The following is a 16,679-nucleotide window of genomic DNA, read 5'->3' as shown; positions in this document are numbered from 1 at the left end:
GCTATGGCCACTGGGAGTTTTAATGCCTTAAAAGGCCTGTCCAATAAGGATGCGTGTTGCACTGGAGTGCCGTCCACACAGAGGTTGCCCATCCTTTAACAACGTGCTAATCCTGCGTGTATGGTGGACATCACATAGGCAGAGTCACTGTACACCGGCACTTCCTGCCCTTTGTGTTTCTCAAGCATGACAATAAGCACTACTAATTCTGCTACTTGTGCTGCAAAAGTGAAACAGTAGCCTTGCACTTGCTACAACTTAACATTTTCCATTTAATCTGTGTCTCACTACTGCGCCTGAATGCCCTTCCCCACTAGCCTGATCAATTTATGAAGAACCATCAATAAAGAGCATTTCCCCTCCTGCTAAAGTATTCTCCTTCACTCTGGGTATATCTTCATAAAATTCAACATAATTAGCACAGTCATGCACATGATCGCCTTCTTCTATTGGTTCAGCTATAAACGTGGCATGATTCACTATTTTACATCTTACAATGTAATAGTTGGGTTTGAAATCATTACCTCATATGCTGAAGCTCTTTGGGAGGTCAATGCACCCTTGGGTTTCTCTAAAATGGCAAACAGTGCATGCTCCACGGAGAGAGTCATAGAGCAGCCCATAAAAATACTTGTAGACTTCTAAATTGCAAAACAGAAGCAGCCAAAGATTGTTCGCAAGGAAAGCCTCATCTCATAGCTGGGTCTAAAATCCCACAGTATTACGCTAAGGGCTTGCACCCCAATTCAGTTCTTTGCATAAGCACTGCTGCCATTACTGTCGCATTTGTGTGCGAAAACAATTGGGAATTTCTAAAACAAGGGCTGTACAAATTGCTTTTGTCAGCTCCTCAAACCCTTCCTTGATTTCTTCAGCCCATTCTATTTTTACTTTATCCAAATGTGCTTTCTTTAAAGCTTGTAAAAGGGGTTTTGTGTATGTACTGTAATCAAACACCCAGGCTCTAACATAGTTGCATAATCCCAAAAATAATTTCATCTGTTTCACTATATTTGGCTTTGAGGTTTTCATAATTGCCTCTGCTCTTTCAGGTGTCACCTTCTTTCCTTCATGTGAAATGAGCTGCCCTATGTATAACACCTTTTCATGGCAGTACTGTAACTTCTCCTTGTATACCTTATATTCCTTGTCTGCTAGAATCAACTGAATAGAATCGTGTCTGCACTCATCGTCTGTGGTGCTACAAATTAATATGTCATCAACGTATTGTATCACCACACTCTTAAAATCAATATTGCTTAAATCCATCTGTAAGTCTCTATTAAAGATCATAGGGGACTCACAGTACCCCTGGGGCAGCCTAGTATATTTCAGTCGAGTTTAGTGGAACGTAAAGGTAGGCAAGTCTTGTGAGTCCTTGTGAAAGAGGATAGAGAAAAACACATTTTTCAAAACGATTACCGTGAAATATCGAGCTTCCACCAGGATACTGCACAGTATTGTCACTGTGTTAGGAACTAAAGGAAACTCTGCATCTACAATCTGGTTAATCGGTCTCATCATATCATGTATAAATCTCCATAAACCTCCTTTAGATTTTTTGATCGGATACACTGCAGTATTACACAATGATTCTGATGGAACCATAATTCCTTGTTCCATCAGTGCTGAGATAATCTGAAATATACCTTCATCAGCCTCTCGAGACATGGGTTACTGCTTTGCTCAAGGTAAAATCACTCCTGGCTTAACCGTTATTTTAACCTCCCCCATTTCCTTCAGTAAACCTACGTCATAAGGGCCTGTGGTCCAAAGGATACTCGGCACCATCTACAAGTCTTTCTGAAAAAATGCTGGATGCTGCTGCATTATTACCTTTCACTGTGGGACTTCCCTCTTTTCTATCCTTTTCCAGTATGCAATACTCATATAGTACACCACTTCATCATCTGTTTGATCTTCTCTGACCATGTTGTACCCTTTCTTGAGAGCTATTTCTGTCTTCCAGGGGCTACCCTCATCATCTATTCCTTCAAGCATTGCCATTTCCTTTCGTCTTATGGCTGCTTCCAACTCTATAGGGATAGTCTGTCCTCCTCTTCGTCCATAGGTATTCATGGTCTAAACAGAAATTTGTATCCTCACAATTGTTCCTACTAAGCCAGGTAGCCATGTCAGTAGAATGTTCATGCCATACAGAAAAATATCTGGATCTACTGGAACGCCTAACAGAGCCACTTTCCCTGTGAACACCAGTATAAATTCGCCAACGTTTAAATCGTGTATTCCTGGAGTGGAACACACTATTCCTTTATCAGTGAATGAGATTATCATGTTAGGTTTTGTCATTAAATCGCTTCCCAAAATGTTAACTGATGTCTGTCGTGAATATAAAAAAGGAAGAGACATGTAACACTCTTCTATAGAGACTGGTAATTCATTGGTAAAAGGAACACGACTTGTAGCTCCATTGAACTATTGAGCATTCATGGCAAATCCCGACATTGGATATTTTCCCTCTTGTATGAATGAACGAGTAGCTCCAGTGTCTGTTAGAAAAGAAAAGGATTTGCCTCCTATCATGTACCTTAACAAGGGATAATTCATCTTCTCACGTTCATTGCCTTCAAGAATAGATAACAGACCTTGGCTGCTTCAGCTTTGATACCAGGCCAGACAGCATTGCCAATGATTTCCACAATCTCAGCTTATTCTTGCTGCAACATAGTTCTCTGCCTTTCTCTTCATGACACTGATGTCCAGCTTCTATACAATGGCATCTTCGCATGCCGTCTGTTCACTACATATAGCCAGATTCTATGATCATTTAGTCTACTTGTGTTCCAGCGTCTGTACAATCATTGACCTGCTTGCATTTTCTGCTTTGCTCACACACATGCAATCTTCTTTTCGTATATAAAAGTTTACTTGATTCTTAACTTCATCATCAGTTTCTGTAAGCTTCATACATTCTCTTCAGCCAATATCCTCACAGCGTCACACTTCATCTTTCGTGATGTCAGCAGCTCCTCTTTTTGCCCTTCTTCATATTCCTTCAGGGAGTTCCTCCCTCAAATTATCATCTCTTCAGTGATACATCTGATAGGGTTATCTCAGGGGTTACCTTCTTTCAAATACTCTTTGTGGTATGGTCCCAACAGCTGGTGTTAAGCATGGTACCATCTCAGGCTTTCAACATATAAGAGGTAGGGGCGAGATTTCCGGCAGAGGCATGTAACTGCCCCTCTTCAAATTCCTTGAGCAGTTTCTTTGCTACTGTAATGGAATCTGCATGCTTACCTGGCTAGGCCTCAGTCCAACCTGAAAATGGATCAATTTCCACTAATATATACTCATGCACATTTGGTCATAGGGAGTCTATTTGAAGATTTGCGAAGGGACCATGGGGGAATTTGTGGGCCTCAGGAGTTGTTTTCACTGGTCTTCATGGGTTAAATGTATGGCATGTGGCACAGTGGGCACAGTAAGTGTGTGTGATAGAGGGGAACATGGGGGCGTACCAGTACTTTTGAACCTCTGCAGTTATTTTAGCTCTGCTTGCATGAGACACAGGCCCCTATTATGAGGTCGCCGGTTGGCCGCCGATAATACTGGCGGCCTACTGGCAACCTGAGTTTACCGTTTTCTCCACCCGATATCCCGGTAATACTGGGATATTACGGACAATTGAAGAATGGTAAATTCCCATTCCCATGAAGCCCCGTAGGATTCTTTGCATGGCAATCTGCCAATGCTTTACCCTGTGTGATATTGTCATAAAAGCATACATGGGCCTTGCATTTCACAATGGCCAGCTCAGAAGCTAGCAAGACAACATTAAGCGGTGCTTCAACATAAGGTACATTAAGGATGGGCGTACCCTGTGCAGTTATCTCTCTGTTTCTAGAGGATCCCTTAGACATGTGAGATGCCAAAAGCATAGCATGAGTTGGTGTATATAGTGGCTGAGCATTGTGTGGTGATCCTGCATGCCCGTGTGAGGGCAATGACTTCCGAAACGTGTGTTAATCTTACTGATGGGAGTTGGAATGCTTCTAGCACCTCAAAGGTACTGATGGCAAATCCTGCCTGGAGAATCCCTGTAGAATCCTTAAGACTCCAGCCATCCACAAAGAGTACTAGGTCTGCATTGGGGAGGGGAATATCTTTGAGGTCAGATCGAGGTGTTCAAACTGCGTTTGATGAATCCTACGGAGTCCTCGCAAAGAACCTACCTACAGTTTCCTCCCAGGTGGCCGGGGGAAGGCAGCCGCTATCTGATCCTAACCCTGGGGGTGGTATTAGCTGGGAGGATCACCTGGGAGGGGAAGGACTCCAAGGGAACAGGAGGGCTGTGTTGCGTGAGATGCAGTATTTGTCTTCCTCAGAGGAAGAGTTTTCAGTGATGCCAGAATCTATTCATCCCCGGGGGTTGTGAAAAGAGTCCTAATCAATCAGTTATCAGGCATAAGGCTCCACTTCATAAAGTTGCCCACATTTATAGTAATGACAACTTTTGTAGTTGACAGGGGAATAACAAATGTGGACATCAGAACATTACCATCTCAAGTTCTGTTAGAGAGAATTCCCTTTTAAATTTAAGCTTATCATTCACTCCTTTTAGAATTTCTCTTGGAAATGCAATCGGTGATGGAAGGAAGTAGGTACTTTGAAAACCAAAGTGATTTTAACATTTGGGACTTCAAGTCCCACAATGCGGAAAGTATTGGGATGAGGAAGGGGGATTTGGAGGCAGTGATTCTAATGACCCGCCTGAGAGAGACTGCCAGGTATAAAGGGCCCCCTCAAGTGCAGGACATAGGAAGGAGAAGTGGAAGGTGGAGTAGTTGTTGCGACTCCATGTTGCAGCGGCAGCAAAAGTCAAAGGGAAGCATAGATGCCAGAGTTACAGCTGTTTGTGAAGCAGATGCCGGTTTTGTGACGGTCTCTACCCTTAATGATCTTTTATGCAGAGGTTGTGTGGCAGGGAACTGTTGTTCCAGACAGCTTTCCCCAGGGTGATGTATATCCCAGAGGCAGTCAAGAAGCGAAGTATCCCTCGAGTGAGGGCCGCACCTTTCACGACTGCATGGGCCGCAGGATGAGAAGGAAGCAGCAGACTGTGCAGCGGGTAATGTAGGGTGCAGAAGCCACTTTGGCAGCAGATCAGATGCATATGCAGCAACCAGTGAGTTCACTAGTGTTGTGTGAACCGAGAATGCGCTGTGATTACCCGCTGGCCATTACTGAGTTAGTGCAATACCTAATTAATATAAAGCAGCTAAAGTGGCAGACTGAGAATAACTTTTCATACCAGTCTAATGCTAAGCAGCTAGAGTGGCAGAATAAGAACCATGGGAACAGACAAGGAGGTTATGAGTGTAATTACCTAAGCCAAATGTATTTGCTGAAAACCAAAGGTGGGCAATATTAAAAGAATCAAACACTAACCACCTTTGCCTGAACCAAAGAGGAGCAAGTGTGACAGCAATTTTCAGCATTTGGTGGATGGAAGAATGGGAAAACAAGAGTGGCAGGATAGCTGGCCTCCTGATAGAAGGCATTCAGGAGGGTTGTATGTGATTACAGAGAATACATAACGGTTTGAGAATGCTTTATTTGGGGGTAGAGGGGCCTTGCAACTCCCCTGTTTCTCTATGTGCTTAAACCAACCCCAATCCCATTCCCACCTTTCTTACCCACTAACCCAACCCTCATATCTATTTTTAAACATTTTCAATGTCTGTGTATCTGTTATAGCATTCTCTGTAATTGTATTCTCTATTATCACTGGACACCATCCAGGAGGAGAGGAGCATAACCTGCACTGCATGTGGCAATCCCAAGGGTGGAAGAAACAGCACCAATGTGTGTCATGTTTTCCCAGGAGTAGTAACACATACTGATGTTGTTGATACTGATATTGATGAAAGTCAAAATACTTTGTTGTGGTAGAAGAGAAGCCCTGCTGATAGAAGTCCTTCATGGAGAGAAGAGCATAACCTGTGTTGCATGTGGCAATCACAAGGGTTGCTGAAAGTCAATGGGCCTGATTACGAGTATGAAGGTATCCATGGAGCTATTAGCTACTAGCTCCATGGCTGCCTCCATACCGGGCTCCATTACCGGGTTCCTGCAATGGGGACTTACTGGGTTACTCCGACATAGCCCCCATCGGGCTCAATGGGAATGGGGAGGGATGTAATAATGGGCAGATTACATCTGCCCCGTTATTGCCTCCCTCTTCCCCTCGCGGGACCCGGAAAGGAGGCCTGGTTTTACCAGGCGTCTGATCCGGGTCCCGCGATGGGAAGCTCGTAATCGGCGCTCCTGTAATAAAGGGGGATGGACCATTACCGCCCCCCTTCACTACGGGAGCGCCAGCCTTATAATGAAGCCCAATATGTCTGAAGTAAACTTAACCACACAAGCACTTGTAGTAGTGTTTAGAGCATGTCAGTGTTGGCAGGTGAGTATACCAGGGTAGAGACATTGTAGCGGAAGTCGTGGCAGGTTAATGGGGACCAGAAAAGAAGTTGTTGAAGTACTGTATTGTGGTTAAAGATTGTGAAGAGGAAGTGGCAAACCCACTAATATATCTTGTAAACTGTTGTGGAACCATCCTGGCAAAACATTGCTGTTGCTACAGATGAACTGTGGAAGGTTTTGTTGCCTAATAAGAAGTTGTGTTGAACTCTTTGCTACAAGTAGAGAGCTAAATATTTATCATTTCCTTTGAACTGCCGGAAAGTCCAAGTGAGATACTTTTTTTGTAGCAAGAAGAACGTTATAATTAGAACTTTGTTGTAAAACTGAACTTTCCTATTTTGAAACTATGAAATTCCTGCTTTGAATCTGGGGAAGGGGTCATTACCCAGGTTACAAGGAGAAACAGTTATCAGATGTATGTTGGATATAAGTTTTTTTTTTATCTTTGAATTGCCATATATAAGTGTGAGGGACAGATTCCTTGGGCCTCATTACGATCCTGGTGCTCCCGTAATGAAGGGGGCCCGTACGGGACCGGTCCCCTTAATTACGAGAGCGCCTATTACGAGTTTCCCTTTGCAGGACCCGGATCAGACGTCTGGTAAAACCAGACGTCTTTTCCGGGTCCTGCGTGGGGAAGAGGGAAGGTAACAACGGGACACTTGTAATGTGCCCGTTGTTACCTCCCTCCCCATTCCCATTGAGCCCTATGGGGGCTCAAATGGGAATGGGGAATGGTTCCTGCAAGGAGGATTTACCGGGTCCTCCTATGTTGGAATGACCCAGTAAGTCCCCATTGCAGGAACCCGGTAATGGAGCCCGGTTTGGAGGCAGCCATGGTGCTAATAGCTCCATGGCTACCTCCAAACTCGTAATGAGGCCCCTTATGTTAGAGTATTTGCTTTAGTTTATTTGGACAGGCAGGGGAATACTCTTTAGGGTAGGATAGTGATGCGTTTATCAAACCTTTTTAATGAAATAAAATGGCATCTTATGAAAAACCTTTACAAAGTTGTCCGCCTCACATTTCTGACCCCTCACATATATCAACCACAGCAAGGCAATCCTGACTGTCATCAGGGGTGGGTAAAAAAGGAGTAATGGTTCAGTGGGGCACATCTAATGAGAGTAATGTTGGTTGCAAAGAGGAGCAATTTCTCATACCTGCTGAGGTGTGCAGTGGATAGGTGTAGTGTTTGGAGATAATGAGCAGCGCTCAGTGCTAGGACGGAATGCATGAGAGGATGTTAATGGCTTCAGGAACAACTGGGTGGGAGTGGATGACAGCTTTATTAAGGGCGTGTAAGTTGTGAGTAAAATGAAATGTGTCTGTTCACTTTTTACATATAGGAAGTATAGGAGTATTGCAGATGGTTGTTGCCCAGTAAAGAATGCCCTGGTAAATGGAGACAGATAACTCATTTGACACAGGAAGTGGAATGGCGGTGCCAGAGATAAACACAGCATTGATAATTTATTCAGGAACAAACATTTTGCAAATTCAGCAGCACATTGCGTGGCATGGCGGGCTTCTGTATCCATTAAACAATTGCCTCGTCTTCTTTGAATGATACACTTTAAATATGGACCAAACGTGTCCCGCGGGAGCAAAGTAGCAGATATAACATGTAAAGGACATTATATATAGCAAGCATCCACATGGATTGTGTCAAAAGCCAGTGATATATAACGCAATGTTTTTAGACCTAGGGAAAGCCATATACTGTCCTTTACATGTGCTCGATCTTTTGAAGTATTGTTGTTGAAACACTCTTGTATACTTTCACGGGGCGTGCCACCGCATCCGCGGGGTTCACCAGAAACATGCACACTGGCATGTGGGCAGTAATGGCAGTGGCGCCAGATTGGGGAGAAGGGTGTTCCTTGGCTGCTAGAGATGGGGGTTCGGCAAGGGTGGTATGCGATAGGTGAATGCCTTGCTTCTTGAATGCATGCCTACCAGTATTGGGGCAATCTGATAGGGCCTCAGTGAGATATTTTTGCATAATGGAATCAGTTGCAGTAGTGTGAAGTAGGTGTGTGACATCGCTGTGTGTCATCCGTGCGGACCGCTGGAAGGGGGGGTGGACGTTGCCTGAGGTGGCATCCAGGCGGCGATCGTGTTCAGGGTGCGCCGGGGGTGGTGGAGGGGCAGGCAGTGTTACTGGAGGCGTTGCTGGCAGTGTGTCTTAGTCTGGGGAGGGTGGTGGTGGGGTTGCAGGGGGGAACATTACCCGTGGAGGGGAGTATGGTGGAATCTGGCTAGAAATTCTTCAGGTAGAGCACTAGGCTTATCCTGTTTTGTAATTAACTTGGGTCCACTGGTAGGCTGGTGTATAACCTGGCACCTTGGTTTGATTTCGGCTGGCCGGCCTTTGATAAATGTTTGTATTGTTCTAATTCTTTCTCTAATGTGCCCTGTGTGTTCTTTAGAGATCTGGTTTGGAATCTCTGATGAGTTTACTGCATTCCTCGTACTGTTCGAAAGCAGCGCACAACACAAGTTTGTCTTTGTCAAATGACCCCTCCATTGACATGCTCCCTGAAACCGTGAATAAAATGCCAATCAGCGAGATATTTACAGGTAAATGCTCCATACGTTAGAAACATAAAAAAAAGGCATTGGAGCCTATTGTGGCGGTGCAGACTGTATTCGAGGAACTAGTGCCCACAATGTAGTGATAATAATGATGTGTCATTTATATAGCGCCTTTATCCAAAGTGCTTTACAGAGCACATATGTACATTAAATATCTCCCAACTGAAATTGGTACTCATTCATCAACCTCGGAAGGATGAAGAGCTGAGTTGATCTTGCCATGGTTCGAACCGGCGGCCTGCAGATCACGGTCAGATCGCAACAGCAAGCGCTCAACCCGCTGAGCTATCTTACAGCTTATTTAGTCTAGAAAATAAAGAGTGGAAGGCACAGATGGGAGGTAGGGGCTGCAATGACACAACCTTAGTATTGATAGTGAATTCTGGGGCGTGGATATTATGAAAGACAAACGAGTGGGCTGAACACATTGGGAGAGGTAGTAGCAAGCAAGAAATGATAGGTTATTCAAAATTGCAAGGACAGTGTTTAAAGACCAGGACTGTGGAACATTCACGATCACTGAGGCAAACACTACAAAGCGTAACTATTCGGAGACCCCGTATCTTTAGTGTGAATCACCACACGAGCGTGAAAGGTGGTGTACAGATGTGTAAACTATAAGGCTCTAGTTGTTGGAATCTGTCAAAACATGACAGAGTTGAATGATTCAGGTTTTAGTTAAGGATATATTTTTTTCAATTACTCCTGTGTGTATAAGCAAATTCAAAATGTGTAAGCAGAGCCTGTACTTGATTTCGTGTGGGTGTGTAAAAGGCGCCCACAAGGGATCAGAAAAAACGCTTCAATGGTGATAAAACAGTGCAAAGGATGGATGTGGAAATGCATGGGAATACAGAAATCCCCATAAAAAGTAGGTCAATAAGTAGAGTGGGTATAGAGACCCGTGTTCAGTGTACAAACTGAATGGGCAACAAAGGACTGCCCCACGGAGACATTAGTCGTCCAATTACCATGTCATGTATACATATGAATGCCCATCAACCTACACAATATACTGTGGTCGATGTGGCAGAACACATCAACCGTGTCTCTGAAAATATCTATGTACACAGAGCGACGGCGCATCCCACATGTTAAAAACACAAGACACTCCAACAATAACTTCTGGGAGTCATAGGAATGTCAACAACCAACACAACATACTGTGGTCAATGTGACAGAACACAATGACCGTGTCTCTGAAAATATCTGCTTACAGGTATGACATTATATTGAATTGTCAAACAAACATTGAAAATGAAAAACATATAAAGAGTGAGCAAGCCATGGGGTCCCACTGGAACAGAGGAAGTCGTGGTAGGGGTGTCACTGCGCCCCATGGAGTGCAGCTAAACTGGGGGGCAGCTGGCAATAAATGTACAGATGAAGTGTCATGTCTCCTTTGACAAGGTTCTACAAAGATCTGGTAATATTCTACTACCATGGTGTCTGGGGTAGAATATTTCATAGTCACCCTCCAAAATAGGCACATTGTCCGGGCGCAATTGGGATTGTTAATATATGATTTGTGCGTCAACATAATTGTGCCTCTGCCCGGAACCCTATTGGTCTGTAAAAAGTAATAACATGTCAACTAAGCAAATGATAGTCATGTGGCACTAATTTAATCATGGACCCTGTAACCAGGAAACCCAACATATCACAACCATTACAAGACAGACAATACATGTGACAACAATAATCGTTAAGCACAAAGACATACATGGGTCTCATTACAAGGATGGAGGTAACACGCCGGTAAAACGCTGGTGCTATCAGCGTGTTGCTGCTGTCCTCGTAACACTGAATCCCCCGCCTGACTTCCTGGTGCCACCGGGAGATTACATGTCCTGGCGGAGCAGGAAGTCAGACGTCGGATTTGGTAAGTCCCCATTCCCGTGGAGTCCCATAGGACTCCACAGAAATGGGTTCACGGAAGCACCGTAGTTAACAGTGCCAGTGCTTCTGTGACAACTCATCCTTCCAGGCTGTTGCGCCCGGCAAGTCAGACCTGCCAGGCGCAACACCACCAAAAGGCAGAGTTGGAGTGTGGGTGTCCAGAAAGGCTGCTGGTATGGTGTGACTGAACGGCATGCTTTTTTCCTGGCCGCCACACTTAGAATGAGGCCCATCTGTTTTCAGAGGAAAAATCTGATGTTTCCTTAGATAGTACATGTTTCAATAAGAACAGGACACATGATTTGAGAATGACACCATAGGCAATACACAAACACTAAACAGCAATAGACAAAGATAATATAAACATGTCATATTGTTCTACAAATTGGCAGGGGGCAACTGGACAACAGTTTGGTTTCTCATCCATACTGCGACAGAGCCTACCTTTAGACCGTCCACTTGATCACAAGGATACAGTTTATTTGGTAAAACAGGTTTTGCCCGCTATTATGAGCGCTCACCTTAAATGAGTAGCAATTTAGAAGAGGTCCCCGGTCACAATATGTTGCTGGTAGGCTCCAGCAGTCTCTGGGCAAGTAGGTTGAACTGAGTCACAAGCATCAATCATCTGATGATGAGGCCTGAAATGGCCTCTGGGTTCTGGGTAGGGCCCAGCAGCAATAACAGTAACAGACACAGAGCAAAAGTGATGAATAAAACAAGTTTTTTATTAAGCAGAAAATAGACAGAATGCATTGACTATTAAGCTGAGATTCGGGTCCGCGCATTATGACAAGCTGCAGCAGTTCGGTTTTGTCCCTGGAGCGCCTGTTACGAAGGCGTATCTCTAATATTTTAGCAGTACTATAATATTGCAGTAACTGAAAGCTGAGTTAAAAATAGGCCTTGCATTCTGTAGCAATACAAAGAAGTGACATATGCAAAAACAACGGTTATATTCCATATGAGGTTGATAGCGCAGATAACGGAGGAAAGCAACCGGGCACAGATGGTGGATGTGACATGTCCAAGTAGCTGTTGTTGGAAGCCCGAGGGTGTTGCTGAGCAGGGCCTGGACATGTGTGCTATGTGGCCTCAGGCTGAACAGCGATAGAATATCCTGGGCCTATGATACATAGCTTAGCCTAGTATACAACGATAGACTATCCTGGGCCTGTGATACATAGATTAGCCTAGTATAGCATATGAATCCTGCCACATCAATTGGAAACTCAAAAAATGAATTGCTAATAACTTTTGACTCGCATGACGGATTTGGCTGACATTTTGCAGACCATTTTGTGTGCATGCCCGTCCTCCCTCTCACCTTCCCTCTCAGAAAGATTGGGAAAGATTCATAAAAACATTATTTCGATACATTTTTCCCAGAATGCACAGTGAAAACCGCTGGATAGAATTGGCCCAGGGCCGAAACAACCTACGCACAAAGCGTCGACTTGTGATCCTTTTGGAATCTGGGGTTATGACGTTCAGTATTTTTGTTGAAATATTTGATGTAAAAGGGGATGCCGTCTGCCCCTCAAAAAATAGGAATATCTCCCATGGTGCCTTGCAGCATAGATGGTTTTCAGAAAAGAAAAAGCTGCCCTCTTTTTTCTGATGCAAGAGTTATTCCCGGTTATAACCACGGCTACCTGAAACCGAAAAGCAGAATAAGACCATTTAGAGCAGGCAAAATAACTAAATGGCCTCAGGCTAAAGGTGGATGAGGGGCGGGACAGGACACCATGTTAAATTTGGGAGTTGAAGGGGGGGCAGGGACCAAGTTAAGAACACAACCAATTTTCAGTAGCCGCAGTAGGATAACCGTGGCTACAGAAGAAAAAGACGAGTGGGAATGAAAGTGCGTCACACAGAAAAAACGAGTTTTGCGGGGAATGGGTGAGAGCTGGGGAAGTGAGGAAGCGTTGAGGGGAGTCAGGAGAGCAGACACAGATGAGTGGGGCACTTGGTGAGGGCCTCGAAGAGCCGAGAAGTATTTCTTTTTCATTGTTTATCTCGATAACCATGAGTATCTATCAACTACAGATAACCATGATTATCTGTAGTACATAGTTATTATAGCCGCGGTTATGGGGAACAAGTTAAAACATATATATTTTGACAGCTACAGTGAGGAAGGGGGTGAAAAGCCATGCCTAGTGGCCTGGCCATGTATTATACAATAGAGTGGGCATGGGTGAAGGCCAGTAGTGTTGTAAAATATACAATGATACAATGAACAGGTCCATAGACTCTGGTCACTGGGCATGGCCCAAGGCCATGGCTAGTGTCTTGATAATATTGTAAAATATACAATGGGCACGGCAGGAGGACATGGCTTAGTGGCCTGGTAATGTTGTAAAATATAGAGTGGGCACAGCCGACCACCGTGCTCACTAGCCAATGCAGAAGACCCTGGGTAATGGGCCTGAAACACATGTATAGTGGCCACAGCCGAAGGCTATGGCTAGTGGCCTAGTAGTGTTGCTAAATATGCAGTGGGCACTGCCGACGGCTATGGCTAGGGTTATGGTAATGTTGTACAATATACAGTGGCCGTGAGGCGTGTTGCAGTAAAGATCAAAGACAGACTGTCCTACCGACAGAATGCCTGAATTAAATAGATATGTAGCACAAACACATTCAAAGAAAGAGTTTCCTCCCAACCGCGACCCTAATAACCAATCTTCATTAGCCTAATAGTTAAAATAGTACACCCAATACAATTTAAAATTCAATGCAAGTTCCATTTTAAAATATAAATAATCAGTGCAAACAAGCAAAATACTATGCGGCCTCACTGCAGTTTCTCTCGTATGTATGACTACATATATAGATATGATGGCGGTATCACTGGGTTTATGAATTCACAAACATGCAGGCTGAAGAAACAAAGTAATACCATTGCTGCCTTTTTTCGGTTACCACCTAAGTCATAATAAGGCCCTATGTTTTGAACTTGACCCACATTACAAAAGTGTGAGACAAGCGATACCTTTGGGGTCTGTTTGTTTGCCCATGCAAACCCGTTCCCTTAAAAAGGGGTGACTTATTGCACCTTGCTTTTCTGAATCTTTAATACCTTGACACTTTTTATCTGTGGAGCAGGCCTGGGAACAAAAAATCTTTAACCAACAGACTCATGCCCCGGTCTAGCTAGCACACCAATGTTTACCACTTGTATGCACTACGGGTAGGTCTGGAGGGGGGAACCATGATGCAAGCAGGTCTACAGAGCATGCTGTACCCCAAGGGAGAGGATATACCTGGAGAAGCATTGCATTTCACATCCAATCTACTTGCAACCTGTTTGAAACTCTTCAGCACTTGCAGAGCATAGATATAATCACTGTCATTCATTTCGTTTATGATATTGGATGTTTCAGCAATCACTTCAGTCATGATTTTGCTAATCTGTGTTGTTCTCTAATTGCTGAGTGTCATTTTTAAGTGGGTTCATTATAAAGTAAAATTATAGCGGTCAACCGTGAGCTCGAACAGAACAAGCAGGGCATGGTAGCATGGTCATTAAAGGTCCTCCTTGTCTGTGTACATAAAAAACACCCATTGAGAACAGACACCATTTCAAATAGCAAGCCAATGCTATTGCATATTTAATTATACAACTGTTCTCACTATTCTAGATTCCAACCTCAGTGTGCACTCAAAGCTGTCAGCCAGGCTTTAGAAAAGCTGGAAAAGAGGGTGAGCCAATATGCTGCTTCCTGTGCATCCCATGCCCTCAGGGGGAGATCTCCAACGAAACTGGTGAGTGTGAGGGACATCAGCACCCCAGAAAATGATGCTAAGTAGATAACATGCTCCCTATGTGGTACCAATATAATAACCCATCAATCATCTCTCCTGTTAGTTAGCAGAGTTAATACTGTAGTTGAGGGCACAAATGATGTTCATCTCTTGCCATTCTTTTCTCCTAGACTCAGTGGCCTGCCTCAAATGCCCCTGGGATGAGTGGCCCAATGATGCACAGAACCAATGTTTAAAAAAGAATCAGCAGTATCTCTCTTTCGACGAGCCTTTGGGCTTCATCCTGACAGCAGTTTCCATTTCTGCATCCTTGATTCCACTTGTCATTCTCAGACTCTTCATCCGGCACAGGAACAGCCCCATTGTCAAAGCCAACAACCGCGCTCTCAGCTATCTTCTGCTGCTATCACTCAACATGTGTTTTTCCTGTTCATTGATCTTCATAGGTTATCCCACTCATGAGACATGCCTCCTACGTCAGCCTGCCTTTGGCATCACTTTTGCTCTTTGTGTCTCTTGCATCTTGGCCAAAACTATCCTGGTGGTCATCGCCTTCAATGCCACAAAACCCAACAGCCAATTAAAGAGATGGGTGGGACCTCAATTGTCATATGCAGTTATCTGTTGTTGTACACTCATTCAGGTTCTACTCTGTATTTCCTGGTCAACCACATCTCCTCCTTTCCCACACTATAACATTGAAACTCACCCAGGGATAATCATATGTGAATGCAATGACGCATCTCCCATTGCTTTCTGGTGCATGCTGGGATATCTTGGACTTCTCGCCACCATCTGTTTCCTAATGGCCTTCTTGGCTAGAAAGTTGCCTGACAGCTTCAACGAGGCTAAGTTCATCACCTTCAGCATGCTCGCCTTCCTCAGTGTCTGGATCTCATTCATTCCTGCCTACCTCAGCACCAAGGGCAAGTACATGGTGGCCATGGAGATCTTTGCCATCTTAGGTTCCAGTTCTGCGTTGGTCTCCTGCATATTTTTCCCCAAATGTTACATCATCCTGCTGAGACCTGAAATGAACACAAAAGAATATCTGATGGGGAGGGAAACTGCACACAGGAAACATATTGTTTGAGTATATTCTCTGTAACAATGTTTGTGATGGCCTGCTAGGTTATTGACAATACATAGCAGTGTGTTCGGTGTAAGTGTCAACATACCTGTTGGCTGATTGATCTTAGCGCAGGGCTAGAGACACTCACACAAATTAAGTGATAGTGTGGAAACATCTAATCTGCAATTAAAACTAGTTGGGACATGTGTTTCCTCTTGCAGCAGTCTATCCAGTCATTTCTGGGTGTGATTTTTATTTCATGGCGATACGTACTTATCCCACTGTTTAATTTAAAATCAATTTTTTACATGAGTTTGATCAATAACCATATTGCTATTCTGAGAGCATCTAACTGATTAGTGATTAGCATTTCCAAAAATGGGGTGTTCCTTTCTTATCTCTTCCCAGTTCTACATGTGCACATATATATATATCAGCATTCAGAGCAGGGTGTCAAAATAGGGCCCATCGCCCAGATTAGGCCTTTGAAGCCACTTTGTCAGACTCATTGCAGGGAAATGTGATCAATCAGCAAAGAGGAAAACTGGCTAAAAGCATGGCATATTCAAGCAAAGTCAACAATGCAGTGACAAGTGGAAATGTAACCACACCAATAAATAATCAGTAACCGTATCATTAAATAGCGACTTTATTTTCCCCTATAGCACAACAGTGTTTAATTCTGCAGCCATCCAGCCAGAAAGAATGTAGCACGTTTCTAAAAAGAATGGCAATTCTGATGAGCTCAACACCAGGGATGTCATTTCACCAAAATGCCAGGGGTGGCGGAAGTGACATCACATGACCCTTGAGCCCTGATGACATCACAGGAAGTGATGTCATTTGACCCCACCACGAAGTGATATCCCAGGAAGCGATGGAACATGT

The 16,679-nt window shown here is 44.1% G+C and overlaps 1 protein-coding gene across 1 annotated transcript; it reads left to right on the top strand.

Annotated features, from left to right (window-relative positions):
* The first annotated feature begins 5,050 nt into the window (after positions 1-5,050).
* LOC138468212 (vomeronasal type-2 receptor 26-like) lies at positions 5,051-15,812 on the top strand. The gene is made up of 3 exons (XM_069608709.1): positions 5,051-5,092; positions 14,596-14,719; positions 14,890-15,812. The coding sequence occupies exons 1-3, from the start codon at positions 5,051-5,053 to the stop codon at positions 15,810-15,812; spliced, it is 1,089 nt and encodes a 362-aa protein (XP_069464810.1).
* Positions 15,813-16,679: the final 867 nt, after the last annotated feature.

Source organism: Ambystoma mexicanum, chromosome 1p (assembly GCF_040938575.1).
Source record: "Ambystoma mexicanum isolate Mex_15411 chromosome 1p, UKY_AmexF1_1, whole genome shotgun sequence".
In the NCBI taxonomy this organism is placed as follows: Eukaryota; Metazoa; Chordata; class Amphibia; order Caudata; family Ambystomatidae; genus Ambystoma; species Ambystoma mexicanum.
Note: the sequence above shows the minus strand (reverse complement) of the source record. Positions and strands in the feature narration are given on the sequence as shown.